Source organism: Crocodylus porosus, unplaced genomic scaffold (assembly GCF_001723895.1).
Source record: "Crocodylus porosus isolate Cpor-Errol unplaced genomic scaffold, CroPor_comp1, whole genome shotgun sequence".
Classification (NCBI taxonomy): Eukaryota; Metazoa; Chordata; order Crocodylia; family Crocodylidae; genus Crocodylus; species Crocodylus porosus.
The window spans coordinates 17,168,558-17,190,971 of NW_017728886.1; the positions used below are offsets into that span (position 1 = coordinate 17,168,558).

Below are 22,414 nucleotides of genomic sequence, written 5' to 3' on the forward strand. Positions count from 1 at the left end.
AGCTGGGTTGCAGTGCCATGAGGGCTGCTGTCTCTCTCTGGGGAGCCAGCATTTTATTTTCATTAGGGTTTTTTTTTTTTAAATTATTATTCCTGTGGATTTCATGGACATTGCCTGCAAAACAGTCAATTGTGGATTTCACAATTTCTGTAAGTTCCTACTTATTGATGACTGACAGGTAGAGGCATCCTTGATTTTGGTAGGAAGTAAAGCCTCTCACAAGAGCATAGAGATCTTTCAGGAAAAACTCTAGGAACAGCCAATCCCAGGGAGAAAGTTTAGGCAGAAATATATGTTGTTTTATTCTTTGCTAGTAATAAGTTCAAACCTTAAGAAGGTGATAGATGTGAACTTTATTTTATATTTATACATTCTACTGAAAGGAAGGTAGGAGCTTTATTTACATTAACACCTGTGTCAATGAACTGTAGAATAAGCTTCCAATATGAAGTCTAAGTTGTTATGTGCATACTTAGGGTCTTGAATGTTACTAACAAAATATGTTTTTAATTTCATATTTAAAATATTTTAGAAGACAACACAAAAGCAAGAGATGAAGAGAAAGAAAGATGTCATACAGAAAGAAAGGTAAACTGAGGAAATAAATTAAGTGTTTTATAATGGCATGAGATAATGGTGAAAGATAACAAATAGATTGGACATCAAGAAGTCTCCAGCATCTGGCTAATCCAAAATACATGTATAGTATGTTCTTACATATTGTTTGTTGTTTACAAGTATTTATTTGAATAATTCCTTAATTGTATTTATTAAAGGAGGAGCATCCTGTAATTTCATAAGTAAAATATTTTAAATTTGATTTGTTTTAGGTATTGTCATAAATAATCTTCAGGGAGTCATTTTGCTTTAAACACAATCAGAAAGCAAACTGCTCTAGTTTATTCGTGTATAGCATCATCCTAACTGTACATCAAAAGGTTTTACCTGTTATTTCGGTCTTTATTTTAATAAAATATTATACGTATATATCCTATGTGATTACAGAATACATGCACAACAAATCAAAGAGTAAAAATTATTTGTAAAGAATTCATAATCTAAACAGGATCTTATAGTTATAATGAGATATGCAGTTTCCTAGAAGTAGTATTGGAAGCCCTAGTTTTATTGTAATTTGAAATGTGATTGGATACAATACTTAATAATATATTGTTCAGAAAGTGCTTTTCTGGCAGATCTATCCATTCCTAACTTCTAGAATTATAGAATTACAGTACTTCTCTTATTTTAATTACAGATCTTCCAAGAATTCTAATTTATATTTTTTTTCCAGAATAGCAGCAGCAAAGATGCTCTTGACAAATTTTTAACATATAGAGATGAAGGTGAACGTAGGCATATGTCACATAAAGATCAAGACAGAGAGAGGAGGCACAGAGAGAAAAGAGAACATGAACATTCAGTTAAGGCAGGAAGAGAAAGACACTCAAAAGACACAAGTCATAAGCCCTTTGAAAAGCATGTGGAAGAAAAACATGAAACAAAGAGACGTCAAGAAGGATATTACCATGAAAGTAGAGAAAGCCAACCAAGGGAGAACAGTGAAAGAAGGCTAGGAGAGGAAAGTGAAAGACAGAAGAGGGATCTTAAGGTTAGTGTTTGTGAAGTTTTGATACTTTGTAACTCTGTCATGATGATACTTTATTAAAATAGAAGTAGATGTTAATTTTTGGTAATGTGAACATGAAGAGATAATGCCTCAAATGATAAATTTTCACTGAATCTTTGCTTCATGAGACTACATATCTTGCTGTTTCCTGAAGTGCTTGACAAGGCCCATCACCAAAGACTTTTATAAATCCCGAGTGGTGAGAGGATTAGAGCAAAAGGTTGGTTTGTGGCTCAAGAGCTGGTTGAAAGATAGGAAGCAAAGAGTAGAGTCTAATGGTCACAATTTTGGGAAGGAAAGAGGTTAAAAGTGGGTACCACAAGGACCTGTGCTGGGCCCAGTTTTGTTCAACATTTTCATTAATGGCCTAGAAATGGGGCTGCACAGTGAAATCTCCAAATTTGGGGCTGATACTACATTATTCCAGATAGTCAAATTCCAAGCTGATGCAGAAAAGCTGAGGAAAGGTCTCACAGAGCTAAGTTAGTGGGCACTCTAGATATAACTTGTTCAGTGCTCTCTCTCTAAAGCATCTGCTACTGCCACTGTCAGTGAAAGGATAGTGGGGTAGATGGACCATTGGTCTGACTCAGCATGGGGCTTCTTAGGTTCTTACATTCTAAAATAGGGTGCTTAACGCCTGGACCTCAGGCCAGATCCAGCTTGTGGTGCCTTGTCATCTTCACTAGTGTATGGAGAGCCTAGGCCATGGCCCTGCATGCCGGATGAGGCATGCAGGATGATGCGGGACCTGATCCTGGCACTCGGGTGTAACAAGGGGACCTGGAGCATAGCCCTGGCACACACAGCTGGCCAGGGGGTGGCAGGTGTGTCTAGGGTCCAATCTCAGCAGGCAGGGGTGGCACAAGGCCCCAGGACTTAGCAGACCCCTAGCAGGAGGGGTCTGATTCAGTCTGCAGACTGGCACCATGTGCCTCATCTGGCCTCTGGGGCCAAAGGGTTGAGTGCCACTATTCTAAAAATTGCATCTGATGTTATATACTTATGCATTCTAGAATGAATGTAGCCTTGAATTCAGTGTCTGGCAGTTCTTATACTGTGACCATGAATTTCTTACTTAATCTCCCCTTCAGAATACTAGTAAGTTGTCCAGAAAAAAACAGTTTGATGTGTTTGCAGATGATGTGACCTTGGTTGCCCACAGTGAATCTTCCCTGCAAAATCTCTTGGGCAGATTTTCTGAGTCATGCAAGCGTTTTGGGTTGACAGTTAGTCTCAAGAAGACTGTGGTCACGTACCAAAGGATGGAAGAACCTATATCTGACATCACTCTGGAGAAAAATCTCTTGCTGTTGTCAACAGTTTTGTTACTTGGGTTCGATGATCATCGGGAATCTTCACTTTCAGACTGAACAGACTAACAATTGAAAAAGCAGCTAAGAATTCTGGGCTATTACAGTAATGTGCATAGAATAATAACAAACTATCTACTAAGGTGAAGATGCAAATCTAAAAGACTTGCATGCTGTCATCCCTGCTTTATGGTTCAGAAATGTGAACTACATGTTCTAGGCACATCAAGGAATTGAACATCTTCCACAAGAGTGACTGTGTAAGATCCTGAAAATAAAGTGGGAAGACAAAATACCAAACACGGGTGCTGGAGCGTATAGGACTGACACACCTAGAACCCACTATCAAGAAGAGGAGGTTGCTATGGCTCGGTCATGCCAGGAGAATGAGAGGAGACCATTTCCCCAAGAATATTTTGTACAGTGAGATTCTAAGATGGCTCTAGAAAGTGGGGTCGCCCTCTATGGCAGTACTATGATGTGTAAAAATGATATGAAGACATTCACGGTAGAAAGCTGGGAGGAGCACACAGAATCTCATCTGATCTAGTGGGAACACCTGCCACTGTGTGCAGCACAATGTGAAGCTACTTTGATCCAGAGGATGGAAGCAAAGTGAGAAAGAAGAAATCAACATGCTGTAAACTTGGAATCCAACTCAGACAGCACATGGATTTGTAACAAACTGTGTTGCTGTCAAATTGGGCTTGTTCACCACAAATGGACTCATCAGGCACCTGACTAAACATCTTACAGGTACACAATGATCCAAAGGATCTACAGTTGACTATAACACAGCAGCCCTTTTTATGTCCATGGGGGAAGGACAATAATTCTCTTAGGCTTCTTGTAAATCTCACCTCTTATGAGTCATTTGTTGTCCCCAGGAAAGTAGTAAACTGCTCTCTTTCTCTCATGCCCAGGATTTGGCGTGCAACTCCTGATCCATATTGTGCCTTTGGCTGAAGGTATAATGAACTAGATCTATAGGTTTTTGGGCAACACAGCCTTTCTCCCCAATCCAATCATATTCAAACTGCTTGTTCCAGGAATTGTAGGCGTTACAAGCCAATATTTGTTAGTGCAAGTGATTTTTGTCAATATTTTTCCACAAGAATGGAAAGATGGGAATTACAATATGTAACACGCAACATCTAAATCAAATTTTGTGGGACAAATAACCACTTATGTATTACGCTGGCTGAATATTACATTTCTTTTGCAAAAAATGATGGTGTATAAGCTTCTCAAAGAAAAGGTTGGATGAATCTTTTTTAATAGAAAATGTTAGCCTAAAAATATCAGTCAATACCAGCTTCCCTTATAACGTTTTTTTCCTTAGCCAGGAAGACAGGCCTACTACCCACAAGTCATGCAAGGTTTGTATTCTCTTGGAAATTTACTAATGTAGTAGTTCTAGGATATGTGAACTTTGGCATGGACAATTTTAGCCCTGAATAAGCATGTCTTTCTCTGTTAATTTAATCCATGAATTTAGTTTTAATCCATTTGGCTAGTTTAATCCATTTCCAAAGTAGTTTAAGCTAAATCGAGGAAATGGAATTCTTGTTCTGGAATAAAAGCATCTATGTGATTTTTCATACTTTCTGTATTATCTTTTTTGGTAAATTTCCAAATGTAGACAAGCTCCAGGTATTCAGGAAGAAAGGCATAAGTGGCCAAAGCATCATAAAAGGCAGTGGCAATAACTAACTCTGTGCTGTAAAGATCCAACTGACAGGGACAAGATTCCTCAAAATGAACCAGTGGCATGTACAGTGGAATGAACTCTTCTTTCCCTATGAAGAAGAGTACTGCCAACTTCCATTGAGTACATGCTACAGACCACAGTATATGTGCTAATGCTCTGAGGAGCTGATCTCCTTAGAAGTCAGATAGGTTTCACTCAGGCTGTTACATATTCTAAATGATTCAGCCTACCTGTTGCACAAAAGCAGCAGCTCCTATGCCCCTTTCCTCCGTTTATATAGAAATGCAGCAGGGCTCAAACGTTAGCCATAAGAATCAAGCAAATGTTTAGCATTTTCAGTACCAGTCTACAAGCTACATATTCAGGATTTGCTTTATTGATGTTTCTGCTATTTCCTTTGCTTAACGAAATTACTTTTCTTTCAAAGGGGCCTTAGTCCAACACAATTCATATGCAGTGGTTTCTTTTACAAGCAATGGAGTGTAAAAAGAATAAAACAGTATGCCCTATGGGTTGTTTATGAAATAAAAGATTTTGCAGCACCCTCTTTATTCTACAAAAGAGTTATAACAGCTCATATACATTTTTTTCACTAGATTTCTTACAATCGGAATACTATGAATTGAACTTTTCTTTCAATTTTTTACAGAACAGTGAGCACAAAAACCAAGGACAGAGCCCAAGACAAGATATAGAAATCAGCTACCAGCACAAAAGGTACATTTAGATGTTTAAAATCATCACACAGTGTACAATATATGTCACCCATATAAAAGTCACAAATAAAATCACCACCGTGGACCTAATTTTTAAATGTCAGTATCCAGCAGCAGTTTTCACTGCAGCCTATCTATGAAGCATACTAGGGTCTTTTTGTAAGCATTTTTACAACATTAATGTTATTCAAGAAACTACCTATTATGCCTTATGGGGCATGTCCACACATGCGCCCTACTGCGCAGTTGGCACTGTGCAGTCATTTAGTACTTGCTTTACAAAGTAAAGTAAGGAAACTTCACAGAGTGTTATCTTCAAAGAAGCAGAACTGTAGGCAAGTAATTTTCATTTCTCATTTTAAATTCTTTAAAGACCTTAAAATGAAAGGGTTTTCTCTTTCCTAGAGTGTAAGAATAAATCCCACTTATTTACTTCCACTCTTTGTTTTTGTCATGCCCTCAGCCCTCTCTGTAACACAGTCTCAGCAACTGTTCTGCTGCTTTGTCTGAAGCAGGTTGTGTTTGAAATTCATAAACTCAGCTGGACTCGATGATCTTCTGAGGTCCCTTCCATCCCTAATGTCTATGAAATCTATGAAACTTGCAAGATAGTAAGACGGGCTGCCAGAAAGCAACCAAGTTTGTTGGTTTTCTTCTCATTTTCAAGGGCTGATTATGCTGTCTTCATAGTTCTCCTAATTTCAAAATAAATGACCTGGTTGGAATGTAAATCTCTGATTTTCTGCATAAGAACACATTATGCTAAGTCAATCCTATGTCAGTAGTATTAGTAATAATAAATACATGTCCAGGATTAATTGTTCTCCTTAATTTTCCCTATAATTTCTGTTCAGGAATTGTAATAGGACCTGTCTGGCAGTATATTTGGGGAGCGATTATGCAATTCTCAACTGATTAATCACTTGGCTATAGGCTTACTGTCCCATATCTGAGACCTACACTAAGAAGCTAAGAATATAGTAGCTGGCAGCTTTTTTGTGGAAGTATGAGTTTACTGGCAGGTTTCAGCACTGCTTTTTTCTTTTTATACTAAGAACTGTTTTCTTCAGTGTAGTATTTTTCTCTGACTCAGAATTCAGATTGATAGTGAAATTCTTTTTCTTTCTAGGAGTGTGAAAGATACAGGAAAGAATTATGCAAAGGGAGAAAAAGAGGATACAAAACAGGTAAAATATTCTTTTCAGAATATTTGAAGGCACCCCGCTTGCTGGAATTATGTAGTATCATAGTTACTAGACTATAGATGTTATCTCAAGATGATGGTGCAATGAAAAAAAGATAAGATAAGATGTATGTCCATTAAAAAGTTTCTTAAGTAAACATGATGTAGCATAGGAAAATGGATTCACTTTTTAACAATTTGCTTACTGGTTTAATGTAGTCATTCACTCCAAATGTTATGCTTGGAAAAAATAAAGCCCCAAATTTGGAGAACTTTCTAAAGATACATAGCATATAAAACTTTCCATTTTTTCTGTAAATAGTTTATGTAGTAGCAAACAACTGAAATATGCTAAATAGTTTGCAGCTGGCATGTTATCTTCAGTGAAATTCATATATGCCTAGTGACATAGTTGGTGCAAGGAGGAGGACAGATGGTTAAATATGCAAAGGCTTTCACTAGGTGTAGGGCCAAACTGGATCAAAATACATTTTAAAACTTTTCCAAAACCACTACCAAAATAGTTGTTTGCTTATTTTACCCAGGTTGTGAACTTCTAAGTCACCAAAACAGAATGTTTAATTATTGCGGCATTTTTATATATTTTAAACAAAGTTATGTAGGAAAGAATTTTATAATCTTGATACCACATCACTAATTCATCCAATAAATCTAAAATTCTGTAGTGGATGGTTGTGTTGGTAGCTACACACATAGAACTTTTGGGTCAACAGGTGACAAAGCAACACCTGTGCTGGTCCAACTGCCCCCACGACTGCAACCAGCCTGGTCCCAGCTGGTGCTGCTGGCCAGGGCCCAAACCCTGGCAGTTCCACTTCTGAACCCTATTGAACTTAGGAAGACTGTAGTAAGATTGTATTCAGTCCAGCCCTCTCCTATTTTAAGAAATTATTTCATATAATTCCTTCAAAAAATGTATCAATCTCTGTTTTAAAACTGGTTCAGTTTTCTGCCCTAGCTACTCCTAATAAAGCCAGAGATGATCTTCTAATCTCCAACTGAAACATATTTATTATAACTTATTTCCTCTTCCTTATTGTGCCAGCATTGTCCTTTAGATTAAATAATGCTTTTCTTTCTCTGAAGTTTACCTTTCCTGATGTGTATGACAGCAGTCATATCTCAGTCAGATATCGCTTGCTATGCTAAACAAGCCAATTTGGTTTAGTCTCTTTCTGTAAGATAGATAGCTAGGATGATCAGCTCTTTTTTCTTGAACATGATAGACCAGAACTGTTCTCACCAGTATCTTGTCTAATGTTAACAGTATCTCCCTATCCCTATTGTAAAAACTTCACCTGATTTGTCCCAAGATCGCTTCTATATGGTCCCTTACATTGAACAATTGTAGTCATCCTAATGTAATGAAGTCTTTCTCTTCCTCTGTTGTGCCAAATTATCAGCTTTCAGATTGTCGTAGAAATTCTTTGGAAAATCCTTTATCTTAGCAAAAAAAATGTTAGTTTGTTGTGATGTAATTTCAGCTTACCAAAACTGTATTTTATCCTACTTTTCATTTGTCTCCATATCTTTAATTATTCTTTTGTCAAAATTTGTTTTGAATGCTTGCATGTTACTTAGACTGTACCAGTAGGATTATTACCTGGGTTGCTTTCTTTTCCTATTCTTAAATATAAGTATATATTTGCTATTTGTAACAGGGCTTTCCATTCCCTTAAGATGGAACAGTCAGCCCTGTTGAGAGAGCCCTGCAGCAGAGCATTTGAGTAGGAAGTGGGTGTCCCACTAGGAATCTTAAACTCCCAGAAGAGAAAGCAAAGGAGGAGAGAGCAACCTGTGAGCCAAACTGCTTGCTACAAGAAGTGATCAGATTGCTGTGCTAGAGGTATAGCTAGGGGTTTACCCAACTCAGGGAGGCAACCAGCTGATTTTGCAGGCAGATCCCAGGGCGACCACCACTTTCATAGACTGAATGCGGTGGAGTCCCCCACACCTCTGATTGTCTGAGGGGCCCTGGCAGTCCTGCCCCTCCCAGTAGATTGCAGTATGGCCTGAAACTATGGCTTAATTATCCTGATTAAGCCCAGGAAAGCCATTAATCCTTGTGTTAAGCATGGATTCATGGCTTCCCCAGTCTTAATCAGGGTAATTAAGCTGCGGTTTCGGACCATCACCAAGCAGCATTCTGTGCAACTTTTGGCAGGCTTGCTAAAAAACCCAAAGCAAACTCACCAGCAGACAGAGAAAAAGTTGGGAAGCTGTGCCATCTTGAGGGGAGGAATAGGGAGGGTGGGCGGAGAGGGCTGCTTGCATATTTTTGCTGCTTGCTGGTAAGTTTTGTTTCTTTTTTTTTTGGCTGCAAGCCTGCTAATATCACAGAGCCCGCATTTTCTTGCAGAGCCTGCCTGAAATTGCCGTTTCTGTGAAAATCATTCAATCGCAATTTTGGTAGATCCCTAGCTGTAGCCAAAGAGTTCTCCTAGTGCCTGGGACAAGGCAGAAAGGTTTAGTTTTTTATTTGTTTGCTTGTTGGTCACCTAAAGACTGTTGTGTTTAGGAGTGCTCCTCAGGGAGCAAAACCCACCAGCAGAAGCCAATTACACTATTCTTCAGTCATACAGTACTACCCCTGATTTGACTGATTGACTTCTGTGGATCTAGAGCACGTCTATTGTCACTTATCTAATGGAGTAAAGAATGATGATAAAGTAATTAAAACAGAAAAGTTGTAAGCAGGGCTATTTAGTGTACCTGATCTTTTTAAAGGAGCTTTTAGTAGATTAGTGAATGCAGATCTGGTTTAAATAGAAGTTTTAGAACACATAGGTAATTATTTTTTCAATGAAGTCAGGTCATAAGACATTGAAGGAAGTAAAAAAAAATTAAAAGGTTCATTCAGCTATGTAAACTTGCTCACAAAGCTAGTATTTTGTGAGAGAAACATGCCAAAAAATCCAGAAATAGAACCTACTATGTCTGTGTAGTATAGACCAATCAATTTTCCTGTTGCCATTTAATATTCTGCATGGTTTCAGTTGGTTTGTGAGAACCTTCCTGTCTATAAAATATGTTGAAGAAGAAAAGTATCTGCACGTGCTAAGTTCAATAAAGAGAGGCAAACAAGTGAGGAAGAACATGTAAGGATCATTTTCTCTTGATTTCTTAAGACGATGGAAATATTACATAGCCTACCTTGCAAGTTAAACTACATTTTCCCCATACAATTCTACAGAATATTTTTTTGTAGAATGATTTGAATGCAACTAAATTGAAAAAGGGCATAAGCCTTTCTATTGTGTTGGATGATTTTTTTACTCTTTTTTTTACAACTGTTGACAGACCTCAGATTTTACTGTATTGAAAATACTGTGACAGATGTGTTGTTTTGAAAACATTCAAAGAGTATTATGTTGACATGTGACAGATACTTTGTACACATGGGGTATTCAGAGACTTGTATTAATTATATAAAGAATATCTGTGTCATTAAGGATTTATTAGAGATTGCATTTTTGCCTGTATGGATAAGAAAAGGAATATTTTTAGCTGGAACAAATGTAACTATGGGTTAAACAATGTGAATCTGAATCTGTGAGGAGTCAGAAGTGCCATTAACTTGGAAACTGTGACAACATTATTCTTTCTAGTAATTTATACTTCATTGTCCTTAATTGTAAAACAACTGATTATTAGTATTGTATTTGTGCAGTAGGCTTTTCCCCATAAGTTCTTAATTTTATTGCTGTCCTATGCTCTTTCAAGATCCCTTTTTAAAGTGCAACCTGAAAGTATAAACGTTGAGTAGATTACTCTGTCTTTTTCTTTTTGACTCATAAGACTATTTAGTGAGACATTGGTTGAAGAGGGTGAAGGATCAAGGTTTAAGGACTAAGGCACAGTTATTTATTTTAGGCCATTTTGATAATAATAAAAATATTCTCTCCGTAAATCTAACATAGAGATGAGTCTGGTTTTGATAGATGCAGTTATTATTGAATGGAGATTTCCAGTTCACCTATTAAATTCATGGCACAGTACTTTAATTCCTCAGTTCAAAGCTGTCAATCCTAAACCTGGACTCCGGAATAAAATTTGAGTCCACTTATGATAAGCATAATAAGGATGTTTTTTGTTGAGTTCTTTGGAAAGTAGAGTACTTTTATTCTGTTATAAAACCAAGGTGGAAACATTATTAACTTTGGGTGGGCTATTGAAAATACACATAGCTAATGCTTTTTAGTCTTCTAAAAAAATAATAGGAAAAGCAGCTGTTTTTCATAGGACATGGTTCAATTGATCTCTACCTTGTTTTCCTTTATTGTGTAGTACTCATAATTACCACTTGTTGCTGCATATGCCTATTATGAACTGAATTGGTTGATCATTAGTTTTACAATTTAAACCTATTATTCAAGAAAATACAGCATTTTGCTAATGTTTTGGCAGACTAAAAATAAATATATTCTAAAGTTATGTAATGGCTTAATTTATTCTACTGTTCTATTTTTCTTTTTCAGGAAATTGAAAAAGTAAATACATACAATGCAGAGGCAGGTTATAACTATTCAACGAATTATGAAGATGATTTTGAAGTATGTATAATTGGGTTTGTCAGTTTGTAATAATTTTTAAATCTATATATAGCAATTCATTAGAGTCACTGTTATGATTAGGCCCAATTATTGAAGAATATGAATGAACATGTTTTGTATACTTTTACATTTTTCAGTAACAGGCAGTGTACCTTTAAATTTCTTGCCAGAAAATACCATGGCAATTAACTGTTTTATAAAAACTTACTTGTAAACGATATTATTTATTGGGTCTTTGATGGTGTAGGCTGGTAACCAAGTTTGACTTTTCTATTAGCAGGGTTGGCATTTTAGCTTCTTAAATTTCACCTGTTTCAGCTTTCTATAATCCAGCTATTCTGGCTTTTCTTGAGTAGATATTTTGAATGTTTGTGTATTGTCCCATTATATTCTGTTGCATACAGGAAAACATAAATCTGACATTTTGTTATAACTTGCCATAGTGTCATTAAAGTTAGTGAGTTTTACCACTGACTTTAGTGGAACTAGATTTTGAATGTTTAACATCATTAAAGTTTAACACTTATTAAAACAATTTTAATAGGATTATGAAGATGACTTTGATGATGATGATGAAGACAATGATAGTGAGGACAGAGATGCAAAACACCAGCCACAAGCAATTCCTGTTTCCAAAAACTTAGAAATAGAAGAAATTCAAAGAGCAATTAATGCAGAAAATGAGAGAATTGGTACCTTACTGCCAAAGCAAATCCTAAAAGATGATGAAAGGGAACCAGTCATGGGTACGTGCCTGAATATCAGTCCTTGTTTTCCTCCCCGTTAAATAAATAGTAGCTTTAGTGTTCACTTCTTTGTTCTAAAGGTCCGAGTTACATGCAAAATATTGATGGACTTCCCCTTGTGTGTAAGTATTGTAACAGCCACATAGCTAATTAATATTGGTTTACTTTGTAAAGTATGAAAACGTAGACTATCATTTAATATCCTGTGTTTCCACACTTGGAGGGCAGGGGAACTGAAAGTTTCTGCTTCTGTGATATTGCCCTCTGTTTGTCAAGATCCGATATGTTCAAAAAAGAGAAAATCAATAGTAAAATAATAATATAAAACAATAACATCATATTGCTCAGTAGATCCACTTTCTTTGGCATTCATAGTTGAATCTACTGTATTGGCTAAGACTGATTTATCTTTGAACAGTATACCCATATGGATCAATGTGCAAGATCTGTATCTAAAAGCTTTTATACATTTTTACTCTTATTAAAATTTTAGGACTGACACAGTTGTGGAAGAAAAAATTGGAATTTTGTTTACTTGTGTATCATCAGGAGAGTTTAATTCAATTTTGGTTGTAGATTAAGAATTTTAGCTGTGATAGAATTTTAGACCATTTATAGAAATGCTGGGTCGGGGTGGGGGGAGGGCTTTAATTACAGTGGCTCCAAGAGTCTCTCTAATTAAAGTACCTGGAGCATTACATGTAGCAGTGTCCCTGAGCTGAAAAATGGCATTGGTTTGAAGTGAAAAATTGACTTTAAAGTGCCCCCACCACGATTTTTCAGCATGGAGATGCTGATGCATGTGATGCTGGAGTCCGTTAGAGAGTGGTAATTATCACGCTCTAATTACAGCTCATTGGAACAGCCTCCCTGCATATGTATAGGAACCCTTAGGTTTTTACTACTAAATTGATTAGTTTAATTGTTTAAACGTGGAAGTCTGTATGTTAAGTTTTGCAGTGTAGATTCAGATAAGAGTGGACATTTTTTGAAGCTTTCTATAGATGAATTTATATATTGCAGGTTTCCTATATTTCTTTCTGAAATGCAAAGTTAATTGGAAACTCCTACAGAACAGTTATTTATTTAAAAATGTCATATTTATGTTTCCAGTTATGCTACATACTATGAGAGCGATTATTTATTGTAAATTATAGTCATCTCTGCTTCTTAATCTTCTGAATCCATTAAATTACGTCTGGTAAATTACAGATCTCCCCATGCTAGTATTTGGCACTTAAATAGCATTTTAGTTTTGAAAAGCACTTTACAAACATTATCTAATGAATCTGTGTAGCTTTCCTTTGAGCTAGCTAATCATCATTATCCTTGATTAGGAACTGCCTTAGAAATCAATTGAGTTTTCAAAGCCCACACAATAGAAAGGGTGGGGACTAGAATTTAAGGCTGCTGACAGATGTGGAAATCCACCCCTCCTCTGTTGCCAAATTCCCAAGCCCCACACAGTCAGACCAGGGGACTGAGTCATGTCCCCTTTCCCCTGCGTAGCGGGATCAGGGCCACATCCAGCCCATGGAGTGACTGGGCATCATCCACCTGTCTCACAAGGTCCACTGAAGTTGTCCATTGCAGCATGACAGTTTTGTTGATCTTCATACTTGCTTTTATTTGGCATTTTTATATTTGATTTAATACACTAATAAAGCTTTACAATACTATGTAGAAAGGCAATATTCTTCTGCCAGAGGCTCTCATTGTGGAATGTTTATGGATTTTGCAATGGCAAACCAACGACAAAGTAACCGAAACACAGCCAATAAGCAGAAGTAAGTGTCATTAAAGAATTGATTGCATAAACTTGTTAAATAACTCACAACCTAAACTGTAAATTCTTTTTATAATGTTTGAAATACATTAAGATATAAATAATTTATTTGTCCCACCAACTATATTTTGCTATTTCTATGCAGTTTGCTCATACTTCAGTTGTATTATGGATTTATTATTTATGCCAGTGTAGCCAATCTATATGTAATTCTGTATACCACCTCTGAACTGGATCCTGGGTTCCAGTACTGAATAACAAGTCTTTTAGTCTCTATTATGGCTCTCTCTAATAACAGCTTCTTGGAATAATCAGCATTCCATAAGGTAGTAACTAATCCTAAAATACTGCATTTTTCTTTAAACATTATGCCAGATGACATAAAAAGATTAATTTTACTGTTGATCATCTTCCAGAATAAAATACTTGAGCTATGAAATTCATAGCATGTAAACCCAATTGGTAACCATTTCCTTACAGAGCCAATATCCATTGCTGCTACAGTGCCAGATTGAGATAATTTTAAATGGGTTCAAATATTCCTGATTATTTTCCAGTCAAATCAGAGGCACACATCAAGAGAAGCTTATTTTTAATTTTAGATGATAATTGGTTCCTTTGCCTGGCAGGTATATCAATGGTTAAACCTTTATCCAGTAGATTTTTTCTTTAATAAAAATATATATATCGTACTGCTTAGGGTCCCAGGAGGCTTGGCAAAGTTCTGAAGGGGTGCAGGGGAAAGTGTTCCAGAAGATTTTACCATTACAATGCTGGATCCAGATTGATCTGTAATTACATACTAAAGTTGTATAGATTACTACACTTTATTGCAAAGCATACGCTCTTCCAGAATTGTGAAAAGAGTATTTGTCATTCTGCACAACATTTCTTATTATATGCCCTTTCATAGCGTCGGTGTTGAGGAATATAAATTCCAGAGTTTCACACAATTGAATAGCCTGTAGCACAGTGCTTCTCAGCCAGGAGGCTGGGAGATTATTTTAAGGGCGATGCAGAGAGCTGAACAATATTAACGCTGTTCCGTGTGCAGACATCTACACATGATTCACAAGATAAACCCAGAGATTTCAAATAGGAAGCCATTGTTTCAAAAAAAAATTCTGCCATGGTGTTCTTCGTAAGTTCTTTGCAACAGAAACATTGCTCTATAATTTTGCTTTATTCAAAATACTAAGTGAAAGCTAAGACCTGGCATTTTCTGAGAGGTTCCTTGATTCTAAAAAGGATGAGAACTAGGGCTGTGCAAAGCATTGGTAGCCAATTCGATTAGGAGATTTGGTCTGATTCGGTGGCTGAATCTCTGAATCCAAATGGAATCTGGAGACCCATTAAAATGTCCGAATCGATTCGGAAGTCTCTAAATAGATTTGGAGAGATTCGGAGATTTGTCCATTAACTATACAGGCAGCAGTCTTCAACGACGCTGAACACAGCTACCTCCAGCTGATAAGTCTGTTGTGGTGGGCGGCGGGAGAGGGCAGATCAATGCCCCCACAGCGAGGGGGGGATTGGGGCTGGGGCTGAGGCAGGGGGAGGGAGGGCGTGGGACTTGGGGAGGGGGCTCCCGCCACTGATCACTGCCGTGCACCGCCAGTCTGGGAGCTGCTGTTCTGGTGGCTCCTCCAGCAGCTCTTGCCGCTGCTCTGGGAGGGCATGGGAGTGGGCATGTGCCCCGAGATCAGGGAGGGCTTGGAGCAGACGTGTGCCCCCAGATCAGGGTGGGACGGGCTGGGTCGGACTGTGGTCCAGGAGGCTACCCCAGCTGCCTGTTGCTGGGCTACGCTTCATGGGGTGGGTAGAGCCAGGGCTGCACTCCAGATGGCTAGCCCCAGCCCAGAGCACAGCCCTGGCTCTGCCCATCCCACAGAGCGCAGTGGAGCGGGGGTATGGGGGGCTGCAGCCACCTTAAAATTCCCCCTAGCCCCTGCTGCCAGCCCCACCCCGATCCCGGTGCACGTGCCCACCCCCAAGCCCTGCCGCTGCTCACCCAGCCAGGGCGGGGCGGGGCGGGATAAAGCCATGGCTTGTCCGGGAGGCGTGAGGAGGCTGGAGCAGCTTCCCCCACTACGCGCCACTTGTCTGAGACAGCGCAGTGGCACTATCCTGTGCCTCCTTACCCCAGCTCAGTGAGCAGCAGAGGAGCATAACCCCCTTCCACCACCTGCCCAGAGCACGGCCCAGTCCAGCCCACCCCACATAGATCCAGGGGCACACGCCCACTCCCATGCCCTCCCGGACCAGTGGCAAGAGCTGCCGGAGGAGCCACTGAAAAAGCACCTCCCAGACTGGCGGTGCATGGTGGCGAGTAGTGGCAGGAGCCCCCTTTCCTGAGTCCTGCGTCTCCCCGCCCCACCTGGGCAGCTTGTCTCAGCCCCAATCCCTCTGTGGGGGTATTGTTTTGCTCCTCCAATGCCCCTTCTCTCCCCCTCTGCCCACCACAACAGATTTACCAGCTGGAGGCAGCTGTGTCCAGTGTTGTTGAGGACTGATGCCTATATAGTCTATGGCTGAATCTCTGAATTGGCGCCGAATCTCTGGATCTGAAAAAGCCGAATTGAATCAGGACAGTGATTCGAATCACCAAATCAAATCATTTTTCCTCCAAATCGGCCAAATCCAAATCTGAAGCAAATACTTGCTGCTTCACACAGGCCTAATGAGAACCACTGCTGTAGTAGGAGAGAATATGATTTAAGATAACATGGTACAAAGTGTTAGGCTTTTGTTGCTGCCTCTAACACTGGTGTGTGTTCCTTGGGAAAACACAATAATCTGAATTCAAAACTCCTTACAAAGGCAGGGGAGAGATCCATTCCATTTCTAATGATTCATTGCTCTGTTAGGAAGTCTTAGCACTATGATTTAAACAGTGGGTCAAATCTGAACAATAAGGCTCCACCCAGGCCAGATCTGTGGGGCAGTACTACGGTGCATTAATTAAACTACAGCAGTAACTACGGCGCATTAATGAAACTACAGCGCATTAATGAATGTGTAGACACGCCCAATGTCTTTCACAGTTAAAAAGGTCAGTCTCCATATAGCAGAGTGTGTTACCCAGATGAAACTACAAGGACAGTTGAGAGAATCACAATTTTCAGTTTCTTCTGCGATGGCAAAACCAAGTACTTGGTCTTCATCTGAAAATGAAATGTAATATACGGGTCCTTTTTAACTGTGGTAATTTTCCTCTTAGCTACTTCTATTATTTCTCCAGTCTGCTTTTTTCAATTCTCATGCCAAATGTAGGATCCTCTCTCTGGTGTCATTCTTTAAAATATTAATTATGTGAAATCTCAGTCTTGCAAGTGCTGGAAACTTAGGGTTTGAAGAACAGTGTCCTCCTACTCAGTTTCAAGATCAGTTACAAATAGGAGTTTTAATAATTCAGACAAGGATTGGTTTAATTAAATAGATCTGTGTTTTCTACAAGCCCTTCGCAAAGCCAGTCAAGCCCAAATTGTTACAACTTAATCTATCCTGCAGTTCCCTCAACAACTGAATTTTTATTCTCTGTATTTGCTGATTTGAAATGGAGTTACCAGTTACTGCAGAATTTCCTAGTACAGAAACATGTGTCTCAGCCTCCTCAATAATTTTGAAAGCTTGTAGATTTGCCCAATGAGATTCAGCTACCTTTTTATATGCAGCAACATCTGCTGACGTTTGTCATTAAAAGTGTAAAAGCCTCTGGCAGTGATATTTTGGAGATTTTTTTATTATACAATATAGTTGGGGGAGATATTAGACATGAAGATGGGTCAGATGAAAGCTTGTTTTGTACAATTGGTCCATTAAACTGTAATAACACATTTTCCCTGGGTTTGCAAACAAGCCTTGAATTTCAACTACAATTCTTTTCCTCTTGTCACAGTTAACTGAAATTCTAGTATAAATATATCTCGTATGAATGCCCTAATAAATACTAATGTTGGAGGCCTCAACAGATTGCTAGTTCTGCAGTACAATGTTCCATAAAGCTATTTAAAAATACCATGTGCATGAACTTTAAATCTTAACTCTTTTTCTGGGATTTTTTAATTCATCTTAATTCATTTTAAAGGACACGTAGTTCAGAACTGCTCCGACTAATTGAACTGGACTTTTCAGTCAGCTTTTCTTTACTCGATTTGCCTCCAATGAATGAATACGAAATGTACATCAGGAACTTTGGCAAAAGAAACACCAAACAGGTAAGTACCTGACTTAGAAGACTATATGAAGATTAAAAGCCAGTCATTTGGACCAGGGGGCCAAAGGTGTCCAGCTGTGGTGTTGGCCATATCATTGTGCAACCAACAGCACATGCAAACAGAACTGGCATGCATTAATTGCATTAGCTTGGTATACCATGAACGCTTAGGCAGACCTTTGACTTCTTATCTTTATTTTAGGCATATGTTCAATGCAATGAGGATAATCTTGAGAGAGACATTCAAACTGATGAAACAGAGACTCTAGAAAAATGGACACAGCATCCAGGAGCAAGCACCATTGTATCTGGAGGTTAGTACCCCTGACCTTAAATACTGAAACTACTTCCTTTTCCTATTGAATCTGAAGTGGGACAGGTGCTAGAATTTTCCCCCTCTTGGACCTGCTTTGACTGGAAAGGGGTCAGCCTCCAGGAGCTTCTCTTTAGTATCATTGTATTGATGAAGCAGTGTTGTCTACTGTCATCCTTTCGTGGGTCCTCTGGTTATCTTTGGTTATTGGTTTCATACTTTAGTCCCTGTTTGAAGCCTTCCGTCTTTTTACAGGTCCCAGAAGCAACAGTGATGTGTCTGTGGATGTTGGTCTAACACCTAAAATCAATTCGCAGAGATTAGCAAACTTTCTCCGGTCTGCTTGTCAGGTACATTTCTGTGATGAATATGCTTGCAGTGTGTGTATAAAATATATAACAGATCACTTTACAGTACTTGTCCTTTCTAGCTATACAAGTTTCCCTTTCATTAGGCTGTACGCAAGTTCCTGGAAAATGGCACATAACTAGAATTTGCATAAAGGGAACCCACTTTACAGTGTAACAAATAGGGATATGTTCCCAGACCTCGACTATACTGCCCTCCAGACCCATTTCTACCAGTTTTACGGGACAATTTTGGTACTCACCAACAACAGACAGTACACAAGCACATGGTGGTGATGATGAAAGTTTAGTTGGTGTGAAGAGAGGGTGGTGAAGGGTCTCCAATTTTGCCTCCAGTGTTAGTGAAGTTCTCTTGTGCTTCATTGATGGAGCAGGGAGAGGGGTAGGAGATAAGGCAGTGGAACGCTTAGAAGCCCTAATGGGGATGGCAACTACAGGAGCATGTGTCGCAGACAAAGAGTAAGGGCCACAGAGCCACACAGGAGACTATATTTTGGTGTGCATCACTCCCACAATGCACCACACAAAGCAGCTGAGTGTGGGCTTCCACCACACTGATCACATAAGAGTGAATTCACACATACAGAACCTGCATACTTAAATACTATTTATTATATGAGCAATTGTGCAGAGTGACAGACCTCTTTAAGCCTTATTTTGAAAATCAGTGAACTTAGCAAGAGAGTTGATCAGAAGTTGCAGATAAAAAGCCTGAAACTCGTTGCCACAAGGTGTTGAAGAGACTGATAAATTAACCTGGTTAACTAACCAGGTTCAAAAAAGGATTAGACAAATTAATGCAGGTTAGGTTTATCAATGGGCATTAAACATTGTAATTAGGGCTACAGTTTACGACTTCATAGGGTTTCAGTGCTGGAAGCTATGAGAGGAGAGGGGTAGGGGACAGATCAGCCTGGCTAGGCCCTCCATATCTACTCTTCTCCTTAGCGTCTGGGGGAGACAGGGTATGGGGCTAAATGACCTTCTGGTTTGATTTACTTTTTATGTTACCTTATGTTCCGAAAGGTAAAGATCTGTCTGTGTGTGTTATTAATTGTGTTTTTAAAGGTGATTGCTGTTTTGCTTGAGGAAGATCGAGTTGCAACACAGCCGAGGTGGAACCTAAGATCTAGACAGACTAGTCTGTCTATTAGTGATAGTTGCTTTCAGTTAAATACTAATCAACCATTCCTCCATGGTAAGAGAAATCCACTGTACTATTTTTAGTGTTGTATCAGGACAGGCTCCAAGGACAGCTGTGTCATCCCTAGTCACCCCTAGTGGCCACTTTGATCCTGCCCTACTAGCCCACTCTGACACTGATCCTGCCCTACTAGCCCACTCTGACTGCTGATTCCCCCGCCATACCTTAATATTTAAGTACGAAGGGAGGTGGCTGCCTTTAGAGACCAGTGAGCTTGGGTTGCTCATCCTACCCTAACTACACAGCCTCTCCATTTCTGGGGATACAGCTCCACTGCCCTAGTTGCCTTAAGGCAGGGGCAGGCAAAGTCTAGGCTGCAGGCCAAATCTGGTTGACAGTGGACTACATTTCCCAGCAGCCCCTGCCTATGAGGGTGGGGCTGGTTTCCATGGAGACCTTAGCAGCAGCTACACTGTGATAGTGCAAGACTGGGGTTTCTTTGGAGTCTAGCCCCAGCAGCACTGGCAGGCAGCAATGGTGCCAGCCTTTTCCTGGTGCGGGGCCTGAGGGGTAGCTGTGCTGCAGGTGGGAGCCGGGTGGGCTTAGCTACTGCTGCCTGTGCAAGGCATGCAGTGGCAGCAGCTGGCACTGCTGGGAGGGGTGGCTAAAGGGGGCTATGTGGAATTGTAGGGTACCTATAGCTCCCCCTTCCCCCCACCAAGGTGCTGCCCTAGTGCAACCCCTGCTGTCAGGGTGCACGGCAGGGTGAAGACCTACTTCAGAGCCTGGCTGGGATCTTGCAACAGTGACAGTGTGGTCTAGAACACAGCATTTGGTCCGCCAGATCTTAAACCTTTGTCTAGGCTTTGGCCTTCTGGCCTTGGTCCTCTTCTGACTGTGCTCTTCAACCCAGGTCCAGTGTCCTGGACCTTTGCTCATGGGCCCAGCCCTGGTCTCGTCCTCTTGGTTCTCTGGGCTACTCAGCCCCAGTAATCACCCATTTTCGGCCTGCTCACACAGTCTTTAGAGCTTCAGGCTCTCTCTCTCACCTTCTGTCTCCTCGGGCTCTGGGCCCACTCACACAGTCTGTTTAGTTGCAGGCTCTGATCCCCAGTTTGCAGTCTAGTCCTCCAGCAACAGTGGCAGCCTTCAAGCCTACCCTCCAAACTGTTTCTCGTCCTAAAGTATAAACTTAAAGTATAAATTTAAGCACAGGTATAAGCTAGCTACTAAAATTCAACCCCAGCCTGGGTCTGTTTCACACCATAGTGATAATAACTAGGGCTGTACAAAGCTTCAGGTGCTGATTTGATTCAGAGGATATTTGGCAGCCGAATCTCCAAATCCAAATTGAATCAGGAGACCAATGAAAAGGTCTGAATCTATTCAAAGCCTCTGAATCGATTCCAAAAAGATCCAGAGAGCTTCAGAGATTCAGGCAGTCCCCACTTGCTGCTGCAGGAAGCTGAACTCTGTGCTGGTAAGTAGAGGGTGGGGGAGGGGACCCCCTCCAGGCCCCATCCCCTGCCTGCTCTCCCAGGCCCCTAAGTGCCCCCCACCTGCTCTCCTAGCCTCCCCCCTAAAGCTGTCCTACCCAGCCCCAGCTCCCAGTTCTTTAAAAAAAAAACCAAACAGCCCCCACTCACTGGCTGTTGCAGCAACCGTCAGGATTTCTGGGGGCTCATGGCAGAGCCCCCCACGTAGCATAGGGCAGCAGGGATCGCCCCATTCCCCCCCGGCAGAAGCTGGTGAGTGGGGGCTTTTCTTTTTTTTTTTTTAAAGCCGGGAGCTGGGGCCTGGCCCGTCAGCCATTGACAGGGCTGGGAGAGCAGACAGGGGACAGGCCTGTTTGATTTGTGCATTCAGCCAATATGGCAATGCCCGAATCTCCAGATCGGATTCGACCAAATTGATTCAGGACAGCAAGTCGAATCACCAAATTGAATCACTGTCCCCTGAATTGGCCGAATCTGAATCAAATACTAGCTGCTTTGCACAGGCTTAATAATAACATAAGCATGAGAAGTACATCAGAAAAATGCATTTATTGTACTTGGAGATGCCTACATTTCCATTTGTACGCTCTTGCCCCTACTTCCTATCTTTTGTTTGTGGTACTAGTTTCTCTCACAGTACTTGCACCTCTTCATGAGAATGTCAGGCATTGGATGTTCCCAAAATTCTGAATATTCTCTGCCTCCTGGCAGCTAGGAGTAGTTGCTTAAGATTTATTTTTCCTATTTTTGTTTTTCTCACTGAAATTCAATTTTGAGACAAGAGTGAATAGTTCTGTCCTCTCCTTCTGTGTCAGTGGTTCTCAGGCAGGCGTGCTGCAGAATGCCATGCAGTGTTAGAACTGGTAGGTGTACAAACATGGTTTGCAAAATAAATCCAAGATTTCAAATGGGAATCCACAGGGTTAAAAGCATTCTGACCTGTTGTGTTCTTTCTGAGTTCTTTGCATCATAATAATTGCTCTACTATTGCCAAAAATTAAGTGGAAACTAAGAGCTGACATTTTTGGGGGGTACCTTGAGCCTATCAAGGGGTACCATGACTCTAAAAAAGTTGAGAAGGACTACTCTATGCCATTCTCTTTCCTGCTCTGGTATCAGAGCACCCTATGATTAATGTTGACATTTTCTTTTAAATTACTCTTTAATCTCATAGGTTACTGCTATTCTCTCATCTTCAACAAGTTTTCCATTTTCATT

The 22,414-nt window shown here is 40.0% G+C and overlaps 1 protein-coding gene across 3 annotated transcripts in view; it reads left to right on the forward strand.

The window, feature by feature from the left end:
• WDR60 (WD repeat domain 60) overlaps positions 1-22,414 on the forward strand; it is a 41,237-nt gene that overhangs the window by 7,689 nt on the left and 11,134 nt on the right. The window contains exons 4-14 of one of the 3 annotated variants that reach the window (XM_019530641.1): positions 533-588; positions 1,295-1,612; positions 5,304-5,371; positions 6,500-6,557; positions 11,053-11,127; positions 11,672-11,873; positions 13,540-13,660; positions 17,747-17,876; positions 18,078-18,189; positions 18,444-18,538; positions 19,625-19,754. In XM_019530641.1, coding sequence (XP_019386186.1) covers positions 533-588; positions 1,295-1,612; positions 5,304-5,371; positions 6,500-6,557; positions 11,053-11,127; positions 11,672-11,873; positions 13,540-13,660; positions 17,747-17,876; positions 18,078-18,189; positions 18,444-18,538; positions 19,625-19,754 — 1,365 coding nt within the window. The remainder of the gene's footprint in view (positions 1-532; positions 589-1,294; positions 1,613-5,303; positions 5,372-6,499; positions 6,558-11,052; positions 11,128-11,671; positions 11,874-13,539; positions 13,661-17,746; positions 17,877-18,077; positions 18,190-18,443; positions 18,539-19,624; positions 19,755-22,414) is intronic. The other 2 variants (XM_019530648.1, XM_019530658.1) reach the window with 2 other exon arrangements.